The 25,268-nt window shown below is 43.4% G+C and overlaps 1 protein-coding gene across 1 annotated transcript in view; it reads left to right on the forward strand.

The window, feature by feature from the left end:
- Positions 1–25,268, forward strand: part of ADGB (androglobin) — a 313,568-nt gene that overhangs the window by 170,175 nt on the left and 118,125 nt on the right. Inside the window, exons 22-25 of the mRNA XM_063443590.1 lie at positions 57–188; positions 7,368–7,461; positions 12,088–12,219; positions 13,653–13,806. Of these exons, the coding sequence (XP_063299660.1) occupies positions 57–188; positions 7,368–7,461; positions 12,088–12,219; positions 13,653–13,806 (512 nt within the window). The remainder of the gene's footprint in view (positions 1–56; positions 189–7,367; positions 7,462–12,087; positions 12,220–13,652; positions 13,807–25,268) is intronic.

Consider the following 25,268-nt stretch of genomic DNA (forward strand, 5'->3'; position numbering starts at 1 on the left):
CACTCAGTTTATATTTGTAACATCTTTAAACTAACAGAGTTTTGTTTTTTTCCCAGAGGCCATATTTGAAGTTCCTGCCTCCTGGCAAGACAGGATCTCGACAGATATCGAGGCAGCTGCTGCAAATAAACTTCAAGCTTGTTGGAAAGGGTATTACATAAGGAAGTGTTTCAGAGCAAGAAAACCAGGTGAATTTTAAATGTTGTTTTGATTCAATAAACACATTATATTCTATACACTAATCAGCCACAACATTAAAACCACTGACAGATGACGTTTATAACATTGATTATATTGTTACAATGGCACCTGTAAAGGGGTGGGATATATTGGGCAGCAAGTGAACAGTCAGTGTTTGAATTTCAAGTGTTGGAAGCAGGAAAAATGAACAAGGGCCAAATAGTGATGACTAGATGGCTGGGTCAGAGCATTTCCAGAATGTGTGGTCTTGTGGGGTGTTCCCAGTATACAGTGGTAAGTACCTACCAAAATTGGTATAAGGAAGGACTGGTGAATCAGCTTCAGGGTCATGAGCGCCCAAGACACAGAAGAGCTACTGTAGCTAAAATTGCTGAATAGCCTAATGCTGGCCATGATAGAAAGGTGCAAATAGAAATGTTTTAGGCGCTCACTATAACTACAACAAAGGCAGCAGTAAATCTAACAAGGATTCTAAATAACCTTATGAAAATTGTGCAATATGCGAAAAATAAAATAAAATAAAAAATTATAAACTGCACCAGAAAATAAAAGCAGTGTTAAAAGCAACTTTTCACTGTTGAATAACATGATATCAAGTGATGGTACGGTTTATTGTTTGAATGCATCTTGCTCTTCAAATGTATATTGGATGTTGCTCACATCCTGTTGGATGTTTCCGTCTTCATATAATGTGGAAGAAAGCCTATCAAAGCTATTTATTCAGTAAACTTTACAGCTGACATGTTTATCTCCTCTCTTAAAATTAAAAAGTAGGATCCACCAATTTGGAGGTACTTTGGCATAGTGATGGGATTAGCATGGTGTAACCATATTTTAAGACCCACCCAGGGTTGGTTCCATGGCCTAGCTAACAGACCTGATCTTTCCCTGCTATACTCAGTGTCTAGTGACGCACACGAGTAAGGGCTTTAAAAAGCCAATTTTCCATCTCTTAAGTGCCCATTCATGGTCCAGGCATCTTTGGAGTCTTCTGGGTAGTATGGCTTGATATTCCTTGCTTTGTTTCCTGTGTTTGTTATTTATAATTTTGTCTGCATCTGCAGGTGGCGCTCGACAATCCAAACTAACACATATGGTCTGATTAAATACTTACCTGCTTGCTTGAGACATATGATTTTATGTAGCATTAAAATAGTCTAGATTTTATTTTGAACCCTGCCACTACTGTTTAGGATCCCACCCTTGATAAAAACTGTAGGGGTCATTTTTGTTTTGATAATTTCCAGGGCCGGCGCTACCATAAGGCGGCCCAGGCGGCTGCCTTAGGGCGCACCGGCCCTGGGGGCGCAAAATCAGGCTGACCGGAAGGAGGGAAGCGCACTGCGCTCCCCTCCAACCGACGACCTATTGTAGCGTGGCCGAGCGCCCGGTTCTGCGGGCGCGCGAGGGAGCACTCTCCCATGTGTGCTTCCTCTTCAGCTCCCTCGCGCGCCGCATACTGATACCGGAGCCGGAAGATGACGTCATCTTCCGGCGCCGGCATCCCTACGCGGTGCGCGAGGGAGCTGAAGAGGAAGCACACATGGGAGAGTGCTACCGCCCGGGAGCCAGCCAGCCAGCCAGGGAGCCAGCGAGCCAGACAGCCAGCCAGGGAGCCAGCCAGCCAGGGAGCCCAAGAGCCCAGCAGCACCACTGGACCCCAGGGAATCCCTTCAGCACTCCAAAAAGGTAAGGAGGCTGGGGGATTAAATAAAAAACATGTGTTAGTGTGAGTGTTAGTGTGTGTGTGTGTGTGTGTGTCTGCTAGTGAGTGTCAGTGTGTGTATCTGCTAGTGAGTGTCAGTGAGTGTGTCTGCTAGTGAGTGTCAATGAGTGCCTGCTAGTGAGTGTCAGTGAGTGTCAATGAGTGTCTGCTAGTGAGTGTCAGTGTGTGTGTCTTCTAGTGTCAGTGAGTGTGTCTGCTAGTGTCAGTGAGTGTGTCTGCTAGTGTCAGTGAGTGTGTCTGCTAGTGAGTGTCAGTGCTCTTGCCGCGCACGCATTCAAACCGCCCATAGGAAAGCATTACTCAATGCTTTCCTATGGACGTTCAGTGTTTTAGAATAGCGGAAGCTCCTCTAGCGGCTGTCAGTGAGACATCCACTAGAGGCTGGATTAACCCTCGGTGAAACATAGCAGTTTCTCTGAAACTGCTATGTTTTCAGCTGCAGGGTTAAAACTAGAGGGACCTGACACCCAGACCACTTCATTGAGCTGATGTGATCTTGGTGTCTGTAATGGTCCTTTAATTGTGTGTGCATCTGCATGCACTGGCGTACATACCGCGGTCGCAGGGGTTACAGCCCTGCAACCCCTGCGACCAGGTGCCCGCCGCCATGAGTTGCGGCCCCGGCCCGCGCAGAGTAAGCGCAGGGGGTGGGGGGCACGGATCAATTTGCGCACTGGGGCCCCTTGGGTCATGTGTACGCCACTGCACCTACCCTGGTGCCTGCCGCAGGCTGTGTGGAGGGGGCGAGGATATGAATGACATCATATCCCTGCTCCCTGTGTACCACACAGCGCGGCTGGCGCCCTGTGATGGGGCTGGGCTGCAGGACAGGACTCCAAGGAGCCAGACAGCATGCATCCAGGGGACAAGATTGAACTGATGTAAGTATGTAATTGTGTATGTCTCTGTATGTATGTATGTATGTATGTAGGTCTCTGTATGCCTGTATGTCTTTGTATGTATGTTTCTGTATGCATGTATGTGTCTGTATGTTTCTGTATGCCTGTATGTCTCTGTATGTACAAATGTATGTGTCCGTATGCCTGTATGTCTCTGTATGTACAAATTTATGTGTCTGTATGCACAAATTTATGTGTCTGTATGCCTGTATGTCTTTGTACGTATGTGTCTGTATGCCTGTATGTCTCTGTATACCTGTATATATGTATGTGTCTGTATGACGGTATGTCTCTGTATGCGTGTATGTCTTTGTATGCCTGTATGTATGTATGTGTCTGTATGCCTGGATGTCTCTGTATGTATGTTTCTGTATGTCTATGTATGTATGTATGTATGTGTCTGTATGACGGTATGCCTCTGTATGTATGTCTACAGGGAGTGCAGAATTATTAGGCAAGTTGTATTTTTGAGGATTCATTTTATTATTGAACAACAACCATGTTCTCAATGAACCCAAAAAACTCATTAATATCAAAGCTGAATATTTTTGGAAGTAGTTTTTAGTTTGTTTTTAGTTATAGCTATTTTAGGGGGATATCTGTGTGTGCAGGTGACTATTACTGTGCATAATTATTAGGCAAATTAACAAAAAACAAATATATACCCATTTCAATTATTTATTTTTACCAGTGAAACCAATATAACATCTCAACATTCACAAATATACATTTCTGACATTTAAAAACATAACAAAAACAAATCAGTGACCAATATAGCCACCTTTCTTTGCAAGAACACTCAAAAGCCTGCCATCCATGGATTCTGTCAGTGTTTTGATCTGTTCACCATCAACATTGCTTCCAGCAGCAACCACAGCCTCCCAGACACTGTTCAGAGAGGTGTACTGTTTTCCCTCCTTGTAAATCTCACATTTGATGATGGACCACAGGTTCTCAATGGGGTTCAGATCAGGTGAACAAGGAGGCCATGTCATTAGATTTTCTTCTTTTATACCCTTTCTTGCCAGCCACGCTGTGGAGTACTTGGACGCGTGTGATGGAGCATTGTCCTGCATGAAAATCATGTTTTTCTTGAAGGATGCAGACTTCTTCCTGTACCACTGCTTGAAGAAGGTGTCTTCCAGAAACTGGGAGTTGAGCTTGACTCCATCCTCAACCCGAAAAGGCCCCACAAGCTCATCTTTGATGATACCAGCCCAAACCAGTACTCCACCTCCACCTTGCTGGCGTCTGAGTCAGACTGGAGCTCTCTGCCCTTTACCAATCCATCCATCTGGCCCATCAAGACTCACTCTCATTTCATCAGTCCATAAAACCTTAGAAAAATCAGTCTTGAGATATTTCTTGGCCCAGTCTTGACGTTTCAGCTTGTGTGTCTTGTTCAGTGGTGGTCGTCTTTCAGCCTTTCTTACCTTGGCCATGTCTCTGAGTATTGCACACCTTGTGCTTTCGGGCACTCCAGTGATGTTGCAGCTCTGAAATATGGCCAAACTGGTGGCAAGTGGCATCTTGGCAGCTGCACGCTTGACTTTTCTCAGTTCATGGGCAGTTATTTTGCGCCTTGGTTTCTCCACACGCTTCTTGCAACCCTGTTGACTATTTTGAATGAAACGCTTGATTGTTCGATGATCACGCTTCAGAAGCTTTGCAATTTTAAGAGTGCTGCATCCCTCTGCAAGATATCTCACTATTTTTAACTTTTCTGAGCCTGTCAAGTCCTTCTTTTGACCCATTTTGCCAAAGGAAAGGAGGTTGCCTAATAATTATGCACACCTGATATAGGGTGTTGATGTCATTAGACCACACCCCTTCTCATTACAGAGATGCACATCACCTAATATGCTTAATTGGTAGTAGGCTTTCGAGCCTATACAGCTTGGAGTAAGACAACATGCATAAAGAGGATGATGTGGTCAAAATACTCATTTGCCTAATAATTCTGCACGCAGTGTATATGCCTGCATGTATGTCTCTGTCTGTGTCTGTATGTCTCTGTATGATTATTTCTGTGTTTGTATGAACCTTATTTTAAACGAGGGTGGGGGGCACCAAAATGCATCTTCGCCTGTGTAACTAAAAATCCTAGCACCGGTCTTGATTATTTCCATTTAGTCTCTGGCAAAAAAAGTATTTTTAAAAGTGTGACTGTTTTGTTCTGTGTTGTTTTCAGTTTTTTTCTATGACATTAGCCCCATATAGCTTTACATCCCCTTAATACTAGGAGCAACACTAAGGTTGAGGCCAATTCTTTAGGGAAGAGTAGCCCAGGTGGACCCTCCTGTCTACCACCTATGCCTTGTCTAGTATAAAAATTACCCATTAAGATTTATTTCTCTTCAACTGTGTTGACTTACTGAGAACTCATATGATGCTGATATATTATTCCATTTGACCCAAGCAAGTATGTACTATTAGGCAACTTCCATCACTCCCTAGACAAGTCATCAATTTGCCATTTAACACTCCCAGCTAGGTCATGTCTGGTCATTTAATGTCCTTTTACACTAATAATGATTATTTCAGCAACATGCTTGTTGAAGATCTCCTAATTGACATCAATTAAGTTCCTGTTTGGATCCATGTTTTAGCAAATTATTTTAATTGAAGTGGAAATGTGTTAATTTAAACCAATTTAAAGTCTTCTACCGTACAATTGATCAGGTGTAATGAAGGCTGTTCAACAGGATTATGCCTGTTTAGCTGTTGAGAATTGAAACATTTAAATTCTTTCAAAACTAAATTGATAGATGAATTATAGTTACAGTATTAAAGATAACTATATTAAAGAAATATCCGTCTATGTATGCCTTTGTAAGGGCCATTTCTAGTTAATTTAGAAGAATGTTTTGTTTTTTTAAAGAACTTATAAGAATCATTTGGTTTTGGGCTCAATTTCTTACGGACCCTGGCTCAAAAAAACAGAATGCAAAAAACAAACATTTTCTATTTCTATTTGTCATAAATTCTTCTCTTTAAAGCTCAAGGGACTGATAATCAAAGAAAGTAAATACTTATAAAATGTTTCCGTAAGTAACATAAAATTCTTTATTAAATTATATTTTGTATGAAATATCATGGCCTGCATTAAGCAGGGGGGTCACACTTTTGGGGGTTGGCATCAGCAGAAGGTTTATCACCACCCCCTTTTAATTACCGTATTTATCGGCGTATAACACGCACCGGCGTATAACACGCACCTCATTTTTAGAAAGAAATTCCAGGAAATTTCCCCCCTCATCCCATAGTATTCCCCCCCTCATCCCATAGTGTTCCCCCTCATCCCATAGTGTTCCCCCTCATCCCATAGTGTTCCCCCTCATCCCATAGTGTTCCCCCCTTTCCATAGTATTTCCCCCCCTCCCATAGTATTCTCCCCCCCTCCTCTCCCATAGTATTCTCCCCCCTCCTCTCCCATAGTATTCTCCCCCCCTCCTCTCCCATAGTATTCTCCCCCCCTCCTCTCCCATAGTATTCTCCCCCTCCCCTCCCATAGTATTCTCCTTCCCTCCCCTCCCATCCCATAGTATTCTCCCCCCCTCCCCTCCCATAGTATTCTCCCCCCTCCCCTCCCATAGTATTCTCCCCCTCCCCTCCCCTCCCATAGTATTCTCCCCCTCCCCTCCCCTCCCATAGTATTCTCCACCTCCCCTCCCATAGTGTTCTCCCCCTCCCCTCCCATAGTGTTCTCCCCCTCCCCTCCCATAGTGTTCTCCCCCCTCCCCTCCCATAGTGTTCTCCCCCCCTCCCCTCCCATAGTGTTCTCCCCCCCTCCCCTCCCATAGTGTTCTCCCCCCCTCCCCTCCCATAGTGTACTCCCCCCCTCCCCTCCCATAGTGTACTCCCCCCCCTCCCCTCCCATAGTGTACTCCCCCCCCTCCCCTTCCCTCCCCCCTCCCCTTCCCTCCCCCCCCCTCCCCTTCCCTCCCCCCCCTCCCCTTCCCTCCCCCCCTCCCCTTCCCTCCCCCCCCTCCCCTTCCATAATTACTTACCTGTCCTGAAGCGTGGGCCGGCTTCACAGCTTGCACCGCGGTACAGGAACTTTAATTTCATGTTCCGGTTTCCGGCGGGACTGAAAGGAAGTGTGCACACTATTGTGCACACTTCCTTTCAGTCCCGCCGGAAACCGGAACATGAAATGAAAGTTCCTGTACCGCGGTGCAAGCTGTGAAGCCGGCCCACGCTTCAGGACAGGTAAGTAATTATGGGATATCGGCGTATAACACGCACCCACGATTTTTCCCCTATTTTCAGGGGAAAAAAGTGCGTGTTATACGCCGATAAATACGGTATTTGACTGCCAGAGTTGAGAGGTATGCATATTGATTCCATGTTATCCTACTTTCTCTGTGGTGAATCATTTAAAATCATGAATATGTGTATTTGATATTGTAAGTTTCCATACGATACACAATTGGCATTGATGAGTTTTTTTTTTTAATGGCCAATGTGCCCTCTTTTTTCAGTACTTTCTATCATGTTTTTTATTACCGTAATTGTGTTTTGCTTAATTTTTATCCTAGGCACCAAGGAAAACACGTATGTTAAAACTATATTCGATAAAGTATGGGCTGTGCTGGAACCAAATGCAGAACAACATGGTGTTAAGCTGCTGAGGTAAGTCTAGCTGATATTTTTACTAATTTTATTTTTACTAACTCAGTGGGCAATTTAGGCTGGAGAAGAAGTTAGCATTCCCCAATGTAAATACAATTTCATGCTCTTCAGTTCTTCCGTTTCTAGCAGGTGCCTGTTGTACAAGTCCCTGTATTTTACATTCTACCTATGCAGATAGATAGTACAAGTCCCTGTATTTTACATTCTACCTATGCAGATAGATATTACTAGTCCCTGTATGTTACGTTTGTAACGGATAACCTGGCACCCCGACTGGGTACCTCCGTTGAAGGATGCTCCTAGCGCTTCCGGAGGGCTCCAAGCACTCCAGCCGACACCATAACCACCGTAGACTCCTTCATAGAGCAAGACAGGAACAAGCTCTTACAAGAGCTCAGTGATTATAGCAAGGGAATATGCAGAGCATAGCAATCCCTTGTAGCAGATTCCCCCAATAAGAGACAGGACTCAGATTGAGGGTGAAGTAGAACTGACAGACCTGTGGGTTTATTGTTCTTATATACACATTCTTACACATTGGTACCACCCACAGGGTTTTGTAAAACAACCAATAAACACGTACAATACACTCAGACACTCCCACACAAAATCCTCCCCTCTGCCTGTGATACAATTACCTTACACAATGGGTTAATATAATGATCACAGGCAGGAAAATACACAGTTTTACACAATATTCATAACTTTAACAGTATGCATCACATTCACATAAAATTTTCAGAATCCGCATACTCCAAATACCAACATACGTGAAAATCATACAAATTGGTCCAGTGGGTCAAAAGTTAGATCAACGTCCTTTGTGACCAAATGAAGCATGGCTTTTCTGCCCAAAACCAGTTCCACAGAGTCTTCTATCCTGGAGATAATTGGGAAGTAACCCAATTATCTCCAAGAAGGGAGACAAAACTCCATTAGCCACATGGTAGCAAAATACAATAAAATACATAAAAATATATAACAGTGCAGCTATTGCATAAAACTGGTACATTCAACATATCCCCAGATAGCTTAGATCTGAGCGCACATTATTACTGAATAATCACATACATACAGTTCAACTGCCATGGAGCCATAGTCTTTCGTTATACGAATGGGCTCCATGGCATAGCTATCTGGGGTAACACTGCTCACATAGGGAAAGTACCGAATGACCCGGCTTTCGGGTCTTTGCAGGGGAAAATCAAGCATTTCAACATGGGGCCATAGTCACAGGGCAGGAGGTTGGCAATCAGTCTTCTCCAATGCCCAGTGGCGAGGCTGGCTCCGCCACATTTCTCCCCTTTCCCAAAAAGACTTACAAGGGATCTGGCCTCCTGTCGGTCAGTGCCTTGGTTAGTCCAGCTACCCACCCACAAAACATAGTCAGTAGTACAGCCCACCCACAATGAAAAGTTACTGCACCTAGGGAAACGTGCAGCCAGTCTTTGTCCAGGGGCTCCATCACGGCTGTGTGGGGTACAGGTACTCCGGATCTGTGGGTTGCTGAGTGGGCAGAGACCAGCGGTACTCTGCCCTGGTGCCAGCACTTCAGCTGGAGTAGTCTGGTTGGAGCCCAGCTGTGAAGAGGGGGTGGTAGGCTCCTCTCCCTGGACCAGGTGCTGCTGCTGGAGGGGGAGACCGACTGTCTCCCCTTTTGATAAACAGTCCTGCTGCTGGGCATCTGGGCAGGCAGTCCCGCACCCCTGTAGACCGGGTGCAGAGACCGCGGTCCCATCTGGGAGAATAAGGTCTCCCCTATGAGGGGAATAAGCTGCCGCTGGGGAGAGGTGGTAACCGGCTCCTCTCCCTGCTACTCTCTCCGATGCTGGAGAGGGGGGACCGACTGTCTCCCCTTCCTGTAATACACTCTTCCGCTGGGGAGAGAGACCGACTGTCTCTTCTCCCAATAACTCGTGCTGCTGTTGGGAAGTGAGACCGACCCCCCTTCCAATAACATACTCAGCCGCTGGGGAGGAAGAACGTCACCTTCGGCTCCCTGGAACTCACACTGCTGCTGGGAAGTGAGACCGACTGTCTCCCCTTCCAATAATGCGCTCTGCCGCTGGGGAGTGAAACCGGTGGTCTCTCCTCCCTGTAATGTACTCTGCCGCTGGGGATCTGGGCCGACTGCCCAGCATCCCTGTAGGGCCGCTAGAGAGATCTCGGTCCCATCTCCACCTGCCATCTGTGGGTCTCTCCAGGACCAGTCCATGAGGTCCCCTACTTCTGCAGCTGGTAGTGAAGCAGGGGGCACCTAGGCCGCATTTTCCCAGCTGTAGCCTGGAAGATCTGGGTCCGCCACCCAGTTTTCCCATTCTGCATCCATGCTCTGCGGCTGACACGAGTTTAGTAGTTCCACATAGTCCATTTCCAGCTCTCGTTCCATGGCAGCGAAACGGCGGAGGTCTTCTCCCAGTCCAATAGATCTCGGACCCTGTAACATCTCACCCCGGTAATGCAAGATAGCCCAGTACCGTGACTCTGCTGGACTGCCGAAGTCGACGTCTTCCGCTAAGGCCTTCCACAACAGGCCAGGGCTAGTGTAGTTCTCCCCCTCCGGCTGGATGCCCTCTGCCCTCCACGTCTCTGGCTTGACGGTGCACCACCACAGTGCCCGGTATGAGGCATCCAGGCTCAGTTCCCTTTCCACGAGGTACTGAAGTTGTCTTACCCGCTCCCCTCCGGGTTGGTCTCCCAGAAGCGGCATCCGCCAGACCATTTGTTCCTCCAACTGGTATGCGACACCTGGAAGGTGCTGCTGCCGTTGATATTGGACTTCCTCCAGGGCATCGTACCATAATTCTTTCTGGGCAATATCCCTCCATTCCAATTCACTCTCTTCCTCAGGTGTGTTTGCTGCCCAGGGGTCCACTACCCCCATTTTCCCAAATCTTTTTGTAGACAGGGACGCTGTATGAACACGAGCGTCACCCTCAATTTTGAGTGCTGTCTCTTATTGGGGGAATCTGCTACAAGAGATTGCTATGCTTGTCATACTCCCTTGCTATATCACTACTAAGCTCTTTTAAGAGCTTGTTCCTGTCTTGCTCTCTGAAGGAGTCTAAGGGGGTTATGGTGCAATCTGGAGTGCTTGGAACACTCAGGATGCCCTTCAACGGAGGTACCCAGTCGGGGTGCCAGGTGATCCGTTACAACGATCTACCTATGCAGATAGATATTACAAGTCCTTGTATTCTATGTTCTACCTATGCAGATAGAGATTACTAGTTCCTGTATGTTACGTTCTACCTATGCATATAGATATTACAAGTCCCTGTATTCTATGTTCTACCTATGCAGATAGAGATTACTAGTTCCTCTATGTTACGTTCTACCTATGCATATTGATATTACTAGTCCCTGTATTCTATGTTCTACCTATGCAGATAGATATTACTAGTCCCTGTATGTTATGTTCTACCTATGCAGATAGATATTACTAGTCCCTGTATGTTACGTTCTACCTATGCAGATAGATATTACTAGTCCCCGTATGTTACGTTCTACCTATACAGATAGATATTACAAGTCCCCGTATGTTACGTTCTACCTATACAGATAGATATTACAAGTCCCTGTATGTTATGTTCTACCTATGCAGATAGATATTACTAGTCCCTGTATGTTACGTTCTACCTATGCAGATAGATATTACTAGTCCCTGTATGTTACGTTCTACCTATACAGATAGATATTACAAGTCCCCATATGTTACGTTCTACCTATGCAGATAGATATTACAAGTCCCCATATGTTACGTTCTACCTATGCAGATAGATATTACAAGTCCCCATATGTTACGTTCTACCTATGCAGATAGATATTACTAGTCCCTGTATGTTACGTTCTACCTATGCAGATAGATATTACAAGTCCCCATATGTTACGTTCTACCTATGCAGATAGATATTACAAGTCCCTGTATGTTACGTTCTACCTATGCAGATAGATATTACAAGTCCCCATATGTTACGTTCTACCTATGCAGATAGATATTACAAGTCCCCATATGTTACGTTCTACCTATGCAGATAGATATTACTAGTCCCTGTATGTTACGTTCTACCTATGCAGATAGATATTACAAGTCCCCGTATGTTACGTTCTACCTATACAGATAGATATTACAAGTCCCCATATGTTACGTTCTACCTATGCAGATAGATATTACTAGTCCCTGTATGTTACGTTCTACCTATGCTGATATAGATATTACTCTGATAGACATTCTCCTCTTTCAAAATTAGATTATATGATTAGCAAATAAGCTTATAACTTTGTATGCTTATGCTTTTACTTTATTGCTTATTAGTAATTTCATAGAAGCCCCTAAAACATATTCTGATCCCCCCTAAGTGAGTGATTCATTGGACCCAGGTATCAAAAGACCCTCTGTCACTCCCAATGGTGCAAATGTAATTTAAAGTACAAAATCCTCTAGTATTTCCTACCGGTGTTTCATCTGTTCTGTCCTCCAGGATACAATAACATAAGTAATCTGCTTTCTCGGCTTGTTATCAATGGTATTATGCAAATCCACTAAAATTAAAGATTAACGCTTTACTTTCATTATTATGTCATTTATTCCGATTGATAGACTATACAAAACATTTTTGCTTTCAGATACATGTTCATGCACAGTCCTTATTCACATAAGTATGCTGGCTTTGGCGATGAACCTTACAGAATTTCATTTGCTGACTACTCGGTTACTTACCTTGAGCACCCGTCTAATGCATGGTTTGTGGTTTTCAGGTAATCAACCGTGGTTCTTTGTAAACTTCCAATACGAAGTGAATTAATAACATATTGTACTCATACTATATATATTAAGCAAGTTGTTAGACATCTATTAGATTAAAGGAACACTCAAAAATCCCATAATCACTACAACAAGCTGTTGTGGCTATGATGCCAAGAGTGTCTTGGCACCCTCCAGGGTAAGTTGTCAAACTGTTTGCAAACAGCTTGAAAGCTTGTGGTGCTTTACTTTAAGGTGCAAGGCTTAGCTAATTTGCTCAGAGGCAGTGACTGGTCCACAGTGAACCCCGGGTTAGTTGTCCAACTATTTTGCAAATGGTTTCACTAATTGCCCTCAGGGAACACTAAGACACAACTGGCACCTTACCCACTACACCTCACTGTGAAAGTTTAACCCTCGGACTTAGGAATTTACCACTGGAGCGTACATCTCACTACTGACCATTTTAGAACAGATTGACAACTTACTTAGGGTCTAGTTTTTGACTGAGAGCATAGGCTGAGCACTATTAGCCATGACCGGACTTAGCTTAGTACCAGAGCTTCAAGCAGCAGAGGAGGTGACACAGGTGCCTGTCGGACCCCAGGTAAGTTAGTAAACTATTCTTAAGCAATTAGAGTTCTTTCAGTGGGAGGGCATATGGTAATCCTGGAACCATAACCAAATGGTGAGATCTTCCCTTGCATAGTCCCATATCCTACCTTTCCCTTTGCTGCCAGTTCCAATCATCAGCTGCTGCCAATGACTATGTGAGTACACCTTTTTCTGCTATACCCCTCCCCCCATCTCACCACCTATTTATTAACCCCATTCACAATTTCACTTAACCACCTCATAATTTATTTACATTCCCCACCCCATCACTTAACCCTGTGCTCAGTCATGCATCCCTGATCTTAATTATTTACATACCTTTACATCACCTCCCAATTATTAGCATCTCCACTCAGTCACTTAACGTTACTACATTCCCATCATATTCAGTCAGTTAGTAGGCTGGCTGAGCATTATGGAGAATTTAGCCCACAAATATTTGCAGTTCTTAGCAGTTTGTAGGATTTCTGCTGGTATGGCATATTGGAAGTGTGACCCATAAACATCTGCAGTATTATATTTAATCATAACTATAAGTAACTAAATTTCTAGATTTTCTTTTGTGTAAATGGTCTACAAGACACTTATCAAGCAGGGGGGAAACAGGCGGGGTTTCTAAAGAGGACCATGTGTAAAGGGTAGTGGTCAATTAAACCACCCATATGGGGTCGTAAATAATATCTTGGAACCCAGAGGTCCTAAGCTTACCTAGGGCTAGTAACTTTTAAGGCCAGCAAAGCAGCAAATGACTACACATTTTAAGCCATGTAGTTCACTAAAGTGAGAAGCCATGTTTTAACAGAAATCTGTGATGTTTGTTTTTGGTCTGCAGAGAAGTATTTCATGTGCCAGAAAACATGCTTATAGTACCCAAGATGTACACAACTCTGCCAATCTGTGCACTTCACATCATAAATAATGATACACTGGAGAAAATTCCCTGGGTTTTCAATAAAGTTGTACCACACATCTATGCAAAGAACAAGGTAAGTGTTGAGTATTAATTACTTATATGTAATACAGAAGACCTTTGGGGGTAATGTGATACTAATAAAATGTTTCCAGTTTTTGTCTTCTATCTCAATTTGTCCATATCTCCTTTTATCATAACTACAAACACCTACAAAAATATATTAAATGTATATTTTGATTCCATAATTTATTACGAGAAGTAAAAAAATCAATGGTTTTAACATGTGCAGAATTAAAATTCAACAGAAAAATAGGATGTAATAAGCAATGATGCCAGAGACAAACAGCGTCACACTATGTTATGATACTGATCCAAAAAATCAGTGTAATCAAAGTAATTACTTAAATATACTTAATGTAGTAAATGAGTTGAGTAAATTGTCTGAAGGTCATCTGGAACAAACCTATTATACATCCTATATACACGTGAGTTTACAGAGGAAGAGGTTCTATTTCAACTGTCAAAAGTAAAGACAAATAAGTCAATGGGACCTGATGGAATACACCCAACGCTATTAAAAGAGCTTAGTGGTGTACTAGCAAAACCATTAACAGATTTATTTAACCAATCATTGATAACAGGAGTAGTCCCAGAAGATTGGAAGTTGGCGAATGTTGTGCCCATTCACAAGAAAGGTAATAGGGAGGAGTCTGGCAACTATAGGCCAGTAAGCCTTACTTCAGTAGTAGGGAAAGTGATGGAAGCCATGTTAAAGGATAGGATTGTTGAACATCTAAAAACACATGGATTTCAAGATCAGAGACAACATGGGTTTACTTCAGGGAGATCATGCCAAACTAATCTTATTTATTTTTTTTGATTGGGTAACTAAAATTATAGATCAGGGTGGTGCAGTAGACATGCTTACCTAGATTTCAGTAAGGCTTTTGACACTGTTGCACATAGAAGGCTTATCAATAAACTGCAATCTTTAAGTTTGGATTCCAATATTGTTGAATGGGTGAGGCAGTGGCTGAGTGACAGGCAACAGAGGGTTGTAGTCAATGGAGTATATTCAAAGCTTGGGCTTGTCACCAGTGGAGTACCTCAGGGATCTGTACTTGGACCCATTCTCTTTAATATTATTATTAGTGATATTGCAGAAGGTCTTGATGGTAAGGTGTGTCTTTTTGCTGATGATACTAAGATATGTAACAGGGTTGATGTTCCAGGAGGGATAAGCCAAATGGCTAATGATTTAGGTAAACTAGAAAAATGGTCAGAGTTGTGGCAACTGACATTTAATGTGGATAAGTGCAAGATAATGCATCTTGGACGTAAAAACCCAAGGGCAGAGTACAGAATATTTGATAGAGTCCTAACCTCAACATCTGATGAAAGGGATTTAGGGGTGATTATTTCGGATGACTTAAAGGTAGGCAGACAATGTAATAGAGCAGCAGGAAATGCTAGCAGAATGCTTGGTTGTATAGGGAGAGGTATTAGCAGTAGAAAGAGGGAAGTGCTCATGCCATTGTACAGAACACTGGTGAGACCTCACTTTGAGTATTGTACGCAGTACTGGAGACCGTATCTTCAGAAGGATATTGATACCTTAGAGAGAGTTCAGAGTAGGGCTACTTAACTGGTTTATGGATTACATGATAAAACTTACCAGGAAAGGTTAAAGGATCTTAACATGTATAGCTTGGAGGAAAGACGAGACAGGGGGGATATGATAGAAACATTTACATACATAAAGGGAATCAACACAGTAAAGGAGGAGACTATATTTAAAAGAAGAAAAACTACCACAACAAGAGGACATAGTCTTAAATTAGAGGGACAAAGGTTTAAAAATAATATCAGGAAGTATTACTTTACTGAGAGGGTAGTGGATGCATGGAATAGCCTTCCAGCTGAAGTGGTAGAGGTTAACACAGTAAAGGAGTTTAAGCATGCATGGATGCATGGGATAGGCATAAGGCTATCCTAACTTTAAGATAAGGCCAGGGACTAATGAAAGTATTTAGAAAATTGGGCAGACTAGATGGGCCGAATGGTTCTTATCTCCAGTCACATTCTATGTTTCTATATGGGGGAACCCCGCTGTATACTGTGAAACTAGCCCATTAATGGCTGCAGCCACCTGTAAGCCAATCAAAAAAAAAAGGAAATAAAAAGGGAAGGAAAAAAGAAAGAGGACCCGAGCACAGTGCATTTACTCAACCTAACACCTGATGTAGCTGTACAAGACAGGGTATTTTTGCAATCTGAGACCTGCTTTGATCATCTTTCTCCAATAGCAGGATCACCAGCAACCATGCCGCATTACTTATAATGGAGCATAGCTAAATACTCATCCTACATCAATACATACAATCAATAATACTACAATAAACCTGCAAGAAAACAAGATTTTATAAGCCGTACTTATAACCGGTTAGATATATGAGCCAGTCGGTTGTGGTGTGCCGAAACCGACGTATCGGGTAGCCTGTAATAAAAGAGGGCCCACATGGTAGTCGTATGAGTATATATATGGTTTACTTTATATATATCTCTATATAGATTCAACCCAATTTATTATTTCTAATAACCCAGGGGTAACCTTTAGAAGAAATAATAATATTAAAAACATCTTATCTCCCCACCACCAGCTGTACCCCCTTCGGATCGTCAGCCACGGAACACAGGAAAATGATGGGTGAGTGAAGGGTCCCAGTATGAAGCAGTTGTCTAGCTCTTTTTTTTTTATGAGCGCATCGGTGTTCTGGGAGTCAAGTAAAGCTGACTGCAGGTTGGGACATTCGAGGGTGCAAGTAGGGAGTGGAATTATACCTGTGTGGAAACCTATGGTAAAACCTTGTATCAAAAAGTCTACTAAGGGAGGTGAAGGGTGTGCCTGGAGATAGTATGCCAGGTTGTCTATATTTACTTTGGTCCGTCATTGCTCGAGTGCTCGTGGCTGACATCAAAATACATTGAATGTAAGATTTTATATGCTTTTGTAATAAATGATACTTTTGCTATATTCTTATTTGGTGATTGCCTATCTTACCCATTCCACTTTGGGAGGATCAAGAGGATAAAGCTCCATCCGTTTGAAAAACTGGTGAAAGACTCCTTTTAAAGTGATATTACCTGAGCCAGTGTAATAACAGGCTCCAACCCATGAGTGATACCTACTGATATACTACCCACTGATATACATTACAATTGGGTATTTATTGTTTATATATATATATACACATTGGGTGAATACACCATATTTTGTATATCTGTTAATAGCGCTGCACACTTTCTGGTATTTGTTGTGTTCTTTATTGCTGTGGGACCTTTTGTGATTAAATCCCACTAGTGTGTTTCAGCAGCTGTTCTTTAGCGCCATAAGCTATACCTCTTCTCCAATTTTTTTATTGTTCCCATGACTCTATCGTTATACACTTATATATCCACTATGTACGGTCGGACCATAAAAATAAGGAGCTAAGAAATGAAAGAAAAAATAGAGGAAGTGCCTCGAAAGTCCGAGGTCTCAGAGAAGGGGATAGAAGAAGGGGAGGGAAGGGGGGGGTGGGGGGGGGGGGGGGGAGTCCGAGGAGAGCCGCCCGATAAAAAGGCGTCTTTTGGAATGTGCTTCCCTTTCATCACTGTCCCCCATAGGAGTCTGTAATATCCCTCCCTGCGGGCCAGGTCCAAGTAATACAGTTCACCTCCTTTCTCAGATGTCCCGAGAGGTATGTTTGGATGTCCTAATTCAATCTGCCTGTCTTAATCGCTTACAGTTCTATTTGTCCAGGGGCTCCAGATTTTATCAAATTTCGTCATTGTCTCCCTGACCTGTGCCGTCAGCTTATCCATTAGGAAAGTATCTTTTATTTTTTTGTTTTACCATCGCTATTGTAGGGGTCTCCCTCTACATCCACACCTGTGCTAGGGCTCTTCTAGCTGCCAGATTTATTTTTTGTACAAGGTTTTGTTCCGTTCTTGTCCAACCATCCATGGATCTGGACAACAGAAACACCCATGGGTCTAGTTTCACCTCCCTGTCAAAAACTTCTCGCTGCAATGCATCAATCCATTTCCAATAGGTTTGTGCCTCCAGGCATTCCCACCAAATGTGTATATATGTACCCTTGTGTCCGCAGCCTCTCCAACACAGGTCCGTCGGGTTTTTACGCATTCGGTACAGCGTCACTGGGGTGGTGTACCACCGAAATAAGGTCTTATAGGATTGTTCCTGCAAGGAGACGCACACTGAAGATTTTGCAGCAGCCTCCCATATATCCTGCCATTCTATTCCCTCCAGAACCTCATTAAGATCTGCTTCCCACTGATTTGTATATGTGATATCTCCCCATTCTAGCGTGTGTGTGCTCAGGTGAGAATATAAACATGAAATTAAGCCGCTTGGGAATTGTTCCCTCTTGCACATCCTTTTGAAAAACGTTAATTGTGTCAGCGCGGCCGTTTTGATCTGGGGGTCTCGGGCAAAATCCCTGAGCTGGAGATACCGGAAGTAATTGAAGGGACGTAATGGAGCCCTGCTTTTCAGTACATCAAACGTGATAAAGGAGCCGTTTTCAAACAATTCGCACAGTCTCTGCAGTCCCGTGTTCTCAATACCTTTGAAATCTCGGGGACTCATGCCCGGAAGAAATGCTTTGTTTCTTAAGAATGGGGTCATGGGCGACTGGTCAGTCCGTATTTAAGGGCGGCGGCTTCCCAAACTTTAAGGGAGTTGCGTATCGCTGGGCATATCACTTGATCAATTGGTCTATGTTCTTTAGGGGTCCACATAAGGAACAGGGGCATGTCTGGGCCCATCATGGAGGATTCCAGATCCACCCACCTCCTCTCTTCTGGGGGAGAATGCCATAGTGCAATTTGGGCCAACTGAGCCGCTACGTAGTAAAAGTAAAGGTTTGGAAGGCCAAGGCCCCCCCTATCCTTAGCTCTATAAAGTACATTACGGGAGATCCTATGCTTTTTATTCTGCCAGATAAACTTGCCTATAGCCTGTTGAAGCGGGCCCAAGTTAGACTTATTCAAGTGGACCAGAAGAGCTTGGAACAAGAATAGTATCCTAGGTAGCACATTCATTTTCACTGAATGTATTCTTCCGATCCACGAGATCGGTTTATCTACCCACTTCTCCATGTCGTTTATTAAATGTCTAATTAGTGGGACATAATTTTGCTGGTATAGTTGAGAGGGATCCGCCGTCAACCAAATGCCTAAGTATTTGATATGGTCCTTCGGTATTCGTATGTGATAAGTCCTCCCTATATACGCTGCATCTTCTTCCCTCATACCTATGGGGATTGCACTTGATTTGTGTAAATTAACTTTATAGCCAGCCACCTCGCCGTATTCCGTCAGAATCCCAGTCAGAGCCGCCATAGAGGCCCTCGGATCTGTTAATGTCAGCAATACGTCGTCGGCGAAACCCGAGATAACATATTGCGTGCCCCCCACGGTGACTCCCGTGACATCTCGTATAGTTTGTATGAGGGGTTCCAGTGAAAGGACAAACAGCAGCGGTGAAAGAGGGCAACCTTGTCTCGTGCCATTACTCAGATGGAACGGTATGGTTCATGCTCCTGAAATCTGAATCTGCGCCCTGACGTTTGAGTACAAGGCCTGAACAGTCGTTACGAACTTGGCCGGCATGCCGAAGTGGTTTAATACTTCAAATAAATAGGGCCATTTGACTCTGTCGAATGCCTTTTCGGCATCCAGTGACAGCATCAGTGTCGGAGTGCCCTTCGTAGCCTGTCTCCCTATAAGGTCTATATTGCGTCTTGTGTTTTCGAACAGTTGTCTGCCCGGTACAAAGCCCACCTGATCTGGGTGAATCAGACCTGTAAGGATCGGATTCAATCTGCCTGCTAGTACTTTAGCTAAAATTTTGGAATCGTGATTAATTAGATAAATAGGGCGAAAATTCTCCAGGATTGAGTCGTCTTTGCTAGGCTTAGGTAGTAGAACGATATTTGTTAAGGACATGTCTCTATCTGGCGTTCCCCCGTCCATCAGGTCGTTGAACCAGGGTTCTATGTGAGGCAGGAGCTCCTCTCGGAAGGTTTTATAATAGCTTCCATCGAAGCCATCAGGTCCAGGTGCTTTATTGCTTTTCAAGGCGGAGATTGCCGCATCTATTTCATCAGCCGAGATAAGATCGCCTAGGCAGCCGAGGCCACCGCATCTAACTTGGGGAGGTGTAACCAAGAGAGGAATGCTCGTATCCCATCCAATTCCTGTCTTGGGTCCATGACTCCGTCTGTCGAGTGGTTATAGAGTTTGGTATAATAATCCGTAAACACCTTGGCGATCTCTGTGGGGTTCTTCTGATATTCTCCTGCTGCATTCTTGATCCTTGTAATGTGTGTGCCCCGTTGCCTCGGTCTAAGGGATCTTGCCAACAAGGTATCCATCTTGTTCACCTTTTCATAGTAGGTTCGTTTTGACCATATTATAGCTCTTGCGGTGTTATCCAAGAGCGTTTCCCTAATCGAGCTCCTTACGTTCTGCACGACGTTAAATTAGTAGGTGTAGGGTCCGATTTATGCCGTTGTTCCGCCTTTCTTAAAGCATCTAATAATGATGATAACAGTTGAGACTTATGTAGTTTCTTCAGTGTCTCTCCTCTAATCAGTATACCCCTAATGACAGTCTTATGAGCTGCCCACACCGTGGCTTTCGAGACCCCCGACTCCCTGGCAAAATACTCTTTAAGTGCCGTACAAATAGTCTCAACTATTTCTGGGTCTTAAAGGAAGGATCTATTTAGCCTCCAGGTCCAAGGGGACGCCGCGCTCACCTTGTCCAAAGTAAGGGAGACATCTGCGTGATCCGACCAAGCTATGGATCCCAACCTGGATTCCGAGACCTTGGGAACAGTTAGGGGGTTTACCAGAAAAAGGTCTATTCTTGAATATGTATCGCGTGGTGGCGAATAAAACGTGTAGTCGCTATCGTCTGGATGCTGAGCCCTCCATATGTCTATCAGACCTGACTGTTGCATGAATGTGTGCAATAATTTATCTTGCCCGCCCCTTCTGTGCGATCGTGGGACTCCCCTACACGGCCCCCTATCCATTGCCGGGGATGGTGCTGCATTAAAATCCCCCCCTACAATAACCATGCTGTGTGGTAACGTGTTTACTATGTGAGTCAGCTCCGTCCAGAATTCTCTGGATGGATCGTTAGGAGCGTATAGATTGAGGATATGTATAGCGTGAGAATGCAAGGACCCTGACACCAAAACGTAGCGTCCGCCCGGATCCGCACTAACCTTGCTGACCCTAATTGGGCATCTATGATGTATGAGGATAGCGACTCCATTCCTCTTATTGAGGGCTCTGGCTTCATATGTGGTTCTGAATATATGGTCTTTAACCCCTTAAGGACACATGACATGTGTGACACGTCATGATTCCCTTTTATTCCAGAAGTTTGGTCCTTAAGGGGTTAAGGGCAAACTTTGCTGATTTCGACAAGTGCGTCTCCTGCAGGAAGGCTATATCGGGGTTCATGCGTTTTAGTTCCCTAAACATGAGCCGTCTTTTTTGGGGGGCGTTTAGGCCTTTAACATTAAGAGACAATAGTTTCACAGGCATGTTGTATCCTGTAAGATATCTCTATATTTAAACACACCGTCATGTCTGTTTGTAGTCATAGTGCTCGGAGCACCCCCCGACACCCCCCCAGAGGAGATAGATGAGGGATAGGGATAATAGGGAAGAAGAGTAGAAAGAGTTTAGAGGAGAAGAGAAGAATTAAACAAAACACTTTGTACAAAAACCGCCTGGACTTACCTATAGCCAGGCGTAATTGGGGTATATGTCCCATCTCCCCCAGAACGTCAAAAGAGCCCTGGGATATTAGGGACATGGACCAGCCAATAAAGGCACTACTTGAGTGCCAACTGAAGCTTAGTAAGAAAAAAAAACACATTGTAACCTATGCATCTACGTAGGGTGTTAAGGGCAGCCTTATAAGATTTAACGAGTCATGAATCATACTAGGTGGGGACAGACGGTCATGTACAGGTCGCTGTATATGTCTACATCCTTCTTTTCCTTTTTTTTTTATAAAATAAAGCGAGTCTAGGAACAGGAAAGAGAAAACCTTTCGCGAATACACATAGGTACGTAATAAGCAAACATAAAAAGACGTAGGTAACGTATAGAAACAGGGTTTGATAACCAACGGTGTGGAGAGGCGTCCCCTAGGGCTAATCTTCAGTCCTAAGCTGGTTATATGACAGCCAAGGGTCAGAAGGGGGAGGGGGTCGCACTGTACTATCCTGCCAAAGGGTTCCTAATTACTATTTGCACGGCTCCGGGTCCCCCCACGAACAGATGAAAGAGCGAACCCCAGCTACCGGGCCCGCCGCCGCGGCCACACCCCCCCTTCCTGTCCCGATCGTGGATCCGTCTATAAGGGATTCCGCTATGTAGCCCTCCCTCCCCGGGTATCTAACTGGCCTGGTGAAGAGCTCAGATCAGGGGCCGAACCGCCGTGGCATGTGCTTTCTGTTTGAGGTGAAAGAAAAATCCCAATCATTGGTATTGTGGAAGGACACAAAGTTGTCTCATTCCAATCTCCTCTCCAGATGATTAAAATGTCGCCAATAAAGTGACGATAAACAAACGGATTGTCCATCCAATCAGGGTTCTCTAATACAAATGATCACTCCCAAAATCCCATAAAAAGATTAGCATATGACACACTTTGTTTATCAGGAGGTATACCGGGGCCCAGAACCTGACTATCCATGGGCATGCCAAATGTGTAATAATCTGCCTGCATCAGGAATGTATCACCAGCATTGATCAAAGGCAGGCAGTGGGAACAATCACTTGTAACCTCCTCATGAGAAATATAGCATGCATTTGCATGTATTTATATATGGTTAGTACAATGTGTCCCTCACTTAAGGGCTGTGAGAGCAGAATGCCAGTCCTGCAAGGAATGCTGTTTATCCAGGTATTGCTCCCATTTCAGCATATAGAGAGTATTTTTCTTTCCACTTTACCTACATGGATGATATAGCATAATGACAAGAGTTTTCACATCCCGGGGGGAGGCAATACTAGCTTTCAACAACAGCTCTAAGAAATGATGAGTCCCTCCCCACCCCAAACCCGAGAATGCTGGCAGCATATGTTGAAGCTAAACTCCCTTAAGTTGCAATAAGAAAATATAACATTCAAAGGAAGCATGTAAGTAGTGGACAAGTTGTGGTATGGGAGGATTGGTCAATCCTAGTTGCCCCTCCCTCTCTTCAAGGCATCAGTTGTATGTGGGGTACCACTATAGAAATAGAACCAATTGGGTCGTGGATCGGAATGAAATGCTTCACCCCATTTCCAGCCAGTACGCGTTTCATAGTTAAATAGTTACATAGGCTGAAAAGAGACATGTGTCCATCAAGTTCAGCCTTCCTCACGTCTGTTTTTTGCTGTTGATCGAAATGAAGGCAAAAAAACCAACCAAAAAAACAGTTTGAAGCACTTCCAATTTTGCAGCAAACTAGGAAAAAAACTCCTTTATCCCAAAGTTACCCTACAGTTGGAAAATTATATAATGGAATTATATGTTTTTGCAAGTAGTTTCTGTTTCAATATCTGTATATACTTTGTGTCCTATGTATAGCCCTGTTTATGAATAGATTTCCAGATAATGGTTTGTACTGGCCCCGAATATATTTGTATAATGTTATCATATCCCTTCTGAGATGACATTTTTCTAAACTAAAGAGGTTTAAATGTGTTAACCTTTCTTCATAGCTAACATTTTCCACTCCTTTTATTAATTTTGTAGCCTGCCTCTGCACTCTTTCCAGTACTATTGTCATGTTTTTTCTTTAACAAATGCCAAACAAAAAAATAAGAACCACTCACTTTTTATTTTGAGGCAGTTTGAGCACGGCAGACTGATGTGGCAGCAAAGCAGAGAGATAAACTGACAGTCCTTGAAAATAGAAGTTTAGGTGATGTGTACAGGGTTAGTCCATAAGCAATGTCCTTTATCCAGTCCGAGGTCGTTCAATAGGAGATCAAGCAGTATTGAAGGAAATTCCAAAAGCAGCGTCAAGGCCAGTCCAAATTAGTTAACCAGGTAATCCAAGATATAGGGGTATGAAGAGGAGATTCAGAAAGGGTCCGGTGATGGAACACACGGTCTCTCTAGGAGTGATCCAAATGATTAGCAAGTAAGTTGATGCAATCACAAACAAAATATACACAAGGTGTATAGTTGTATAGGCGCTTCCAACTTAAAATAGACAATAAAAGTAAGTGTGACAGAAAGGTGTAATCCCTTAACACCTAAAGGTAAAGTGAAACAATTAAAATAATTCACACCCACTTAGAAAAATATACAGAGTAAAAAGGATATACCACCTATTGCAGATATAAATATGGTGGTTACATCTGTAAAACAAATGAGACATACATAGTGTTTTCCATATAGGTAAAAACAAACAATTGTATCATATGAGGATTGAACTCACAAGGATGGAGCCTCTTAAGCTCTATGTACTTCGCTCTCGGGTGCCTATTCAGGCTTTCGATAATTTTCAGTTGAAGACCCAGACTCCACGAATTCAAGAGTAAATAAGGGTTTATTAATTGATAAAATATTATATTAAAATATTAATAATATAGGACAAAAATAGGCAGATATATGTATAAAATACAGCGTGGTATGGTACTGCAATAATGGCCAAAATTAAAAGCATCAAAGCACCACAGCATATACACAAAATAACAATACCGCCAAATGAAAGTCCCAGTAAAAAGTCCAGTAAAGTGCAAACGCGTTTCAGCCCTAGATAGGGCCTTCCTCAGTGCTAAATTCCTGGAGAACCTTCAGGGCTTAAGTAGCCCCCTTGATAAGTCCAACTGCATCCAGCTGTGCTTCAGAAATCCCGCCAGCCATATCACTTCCGGTTTTGGGAAGAAAAAAAATTTTTTTTTTTTTTTTTTTATTTAAAAAACATGTGACTTCCGGTTGGATGCGGTCATGTGATGTATTTGTGTTCCACCATGAGTTCCACACTCGGGCATGGTGGAATTGACTACAGAAAGTGTTCATATTGAAAGAGGGCATTTGCCCAAACAAATAATACAATAATATAGTAGAATAAATAAACAAATTGAGTAAGCTGTGAATAAATAAATCGAAATAGAAATATAAAATACAAAATATTTGTTAATATAGGTACATATAAAACATCATATATAAAATAGAAGAAATGTAACTCAGGGGGATGTGGAAGGGAGAGAACTAACCCCACTCAACCATTACCCCGGTTCCCTCAGACTAATAGATATCGAATTTTATCAGAGGACTCAACAGGAGATACATCCCAAGGAAATCCTCTACCTTTCCCTTCATCTTCCGCTCCTTTTTTAGGGTCACATCCCCCTCAAAGAACCGAACGATTAATGAGAAAGAGAAATTGGGTTCAAGAAGAAGGGGAATTAGAAGTGGAAGACCCTTTAACCCCTTAAGGACCAA

Source organism: Pelobates fuscus, chromosome 2 (assembly GCF_036172605.1).
Source record: "Pelobates fuscus isolate aPelFus1 chromosome 2, aPelFus1.pri, whole genome shotgun sequence".
NCBI lineage: Eukaryota > Metazoa > Chordata > Amphibia > Anura > Pelobatidae > Pelobates > Pelobates fuscus.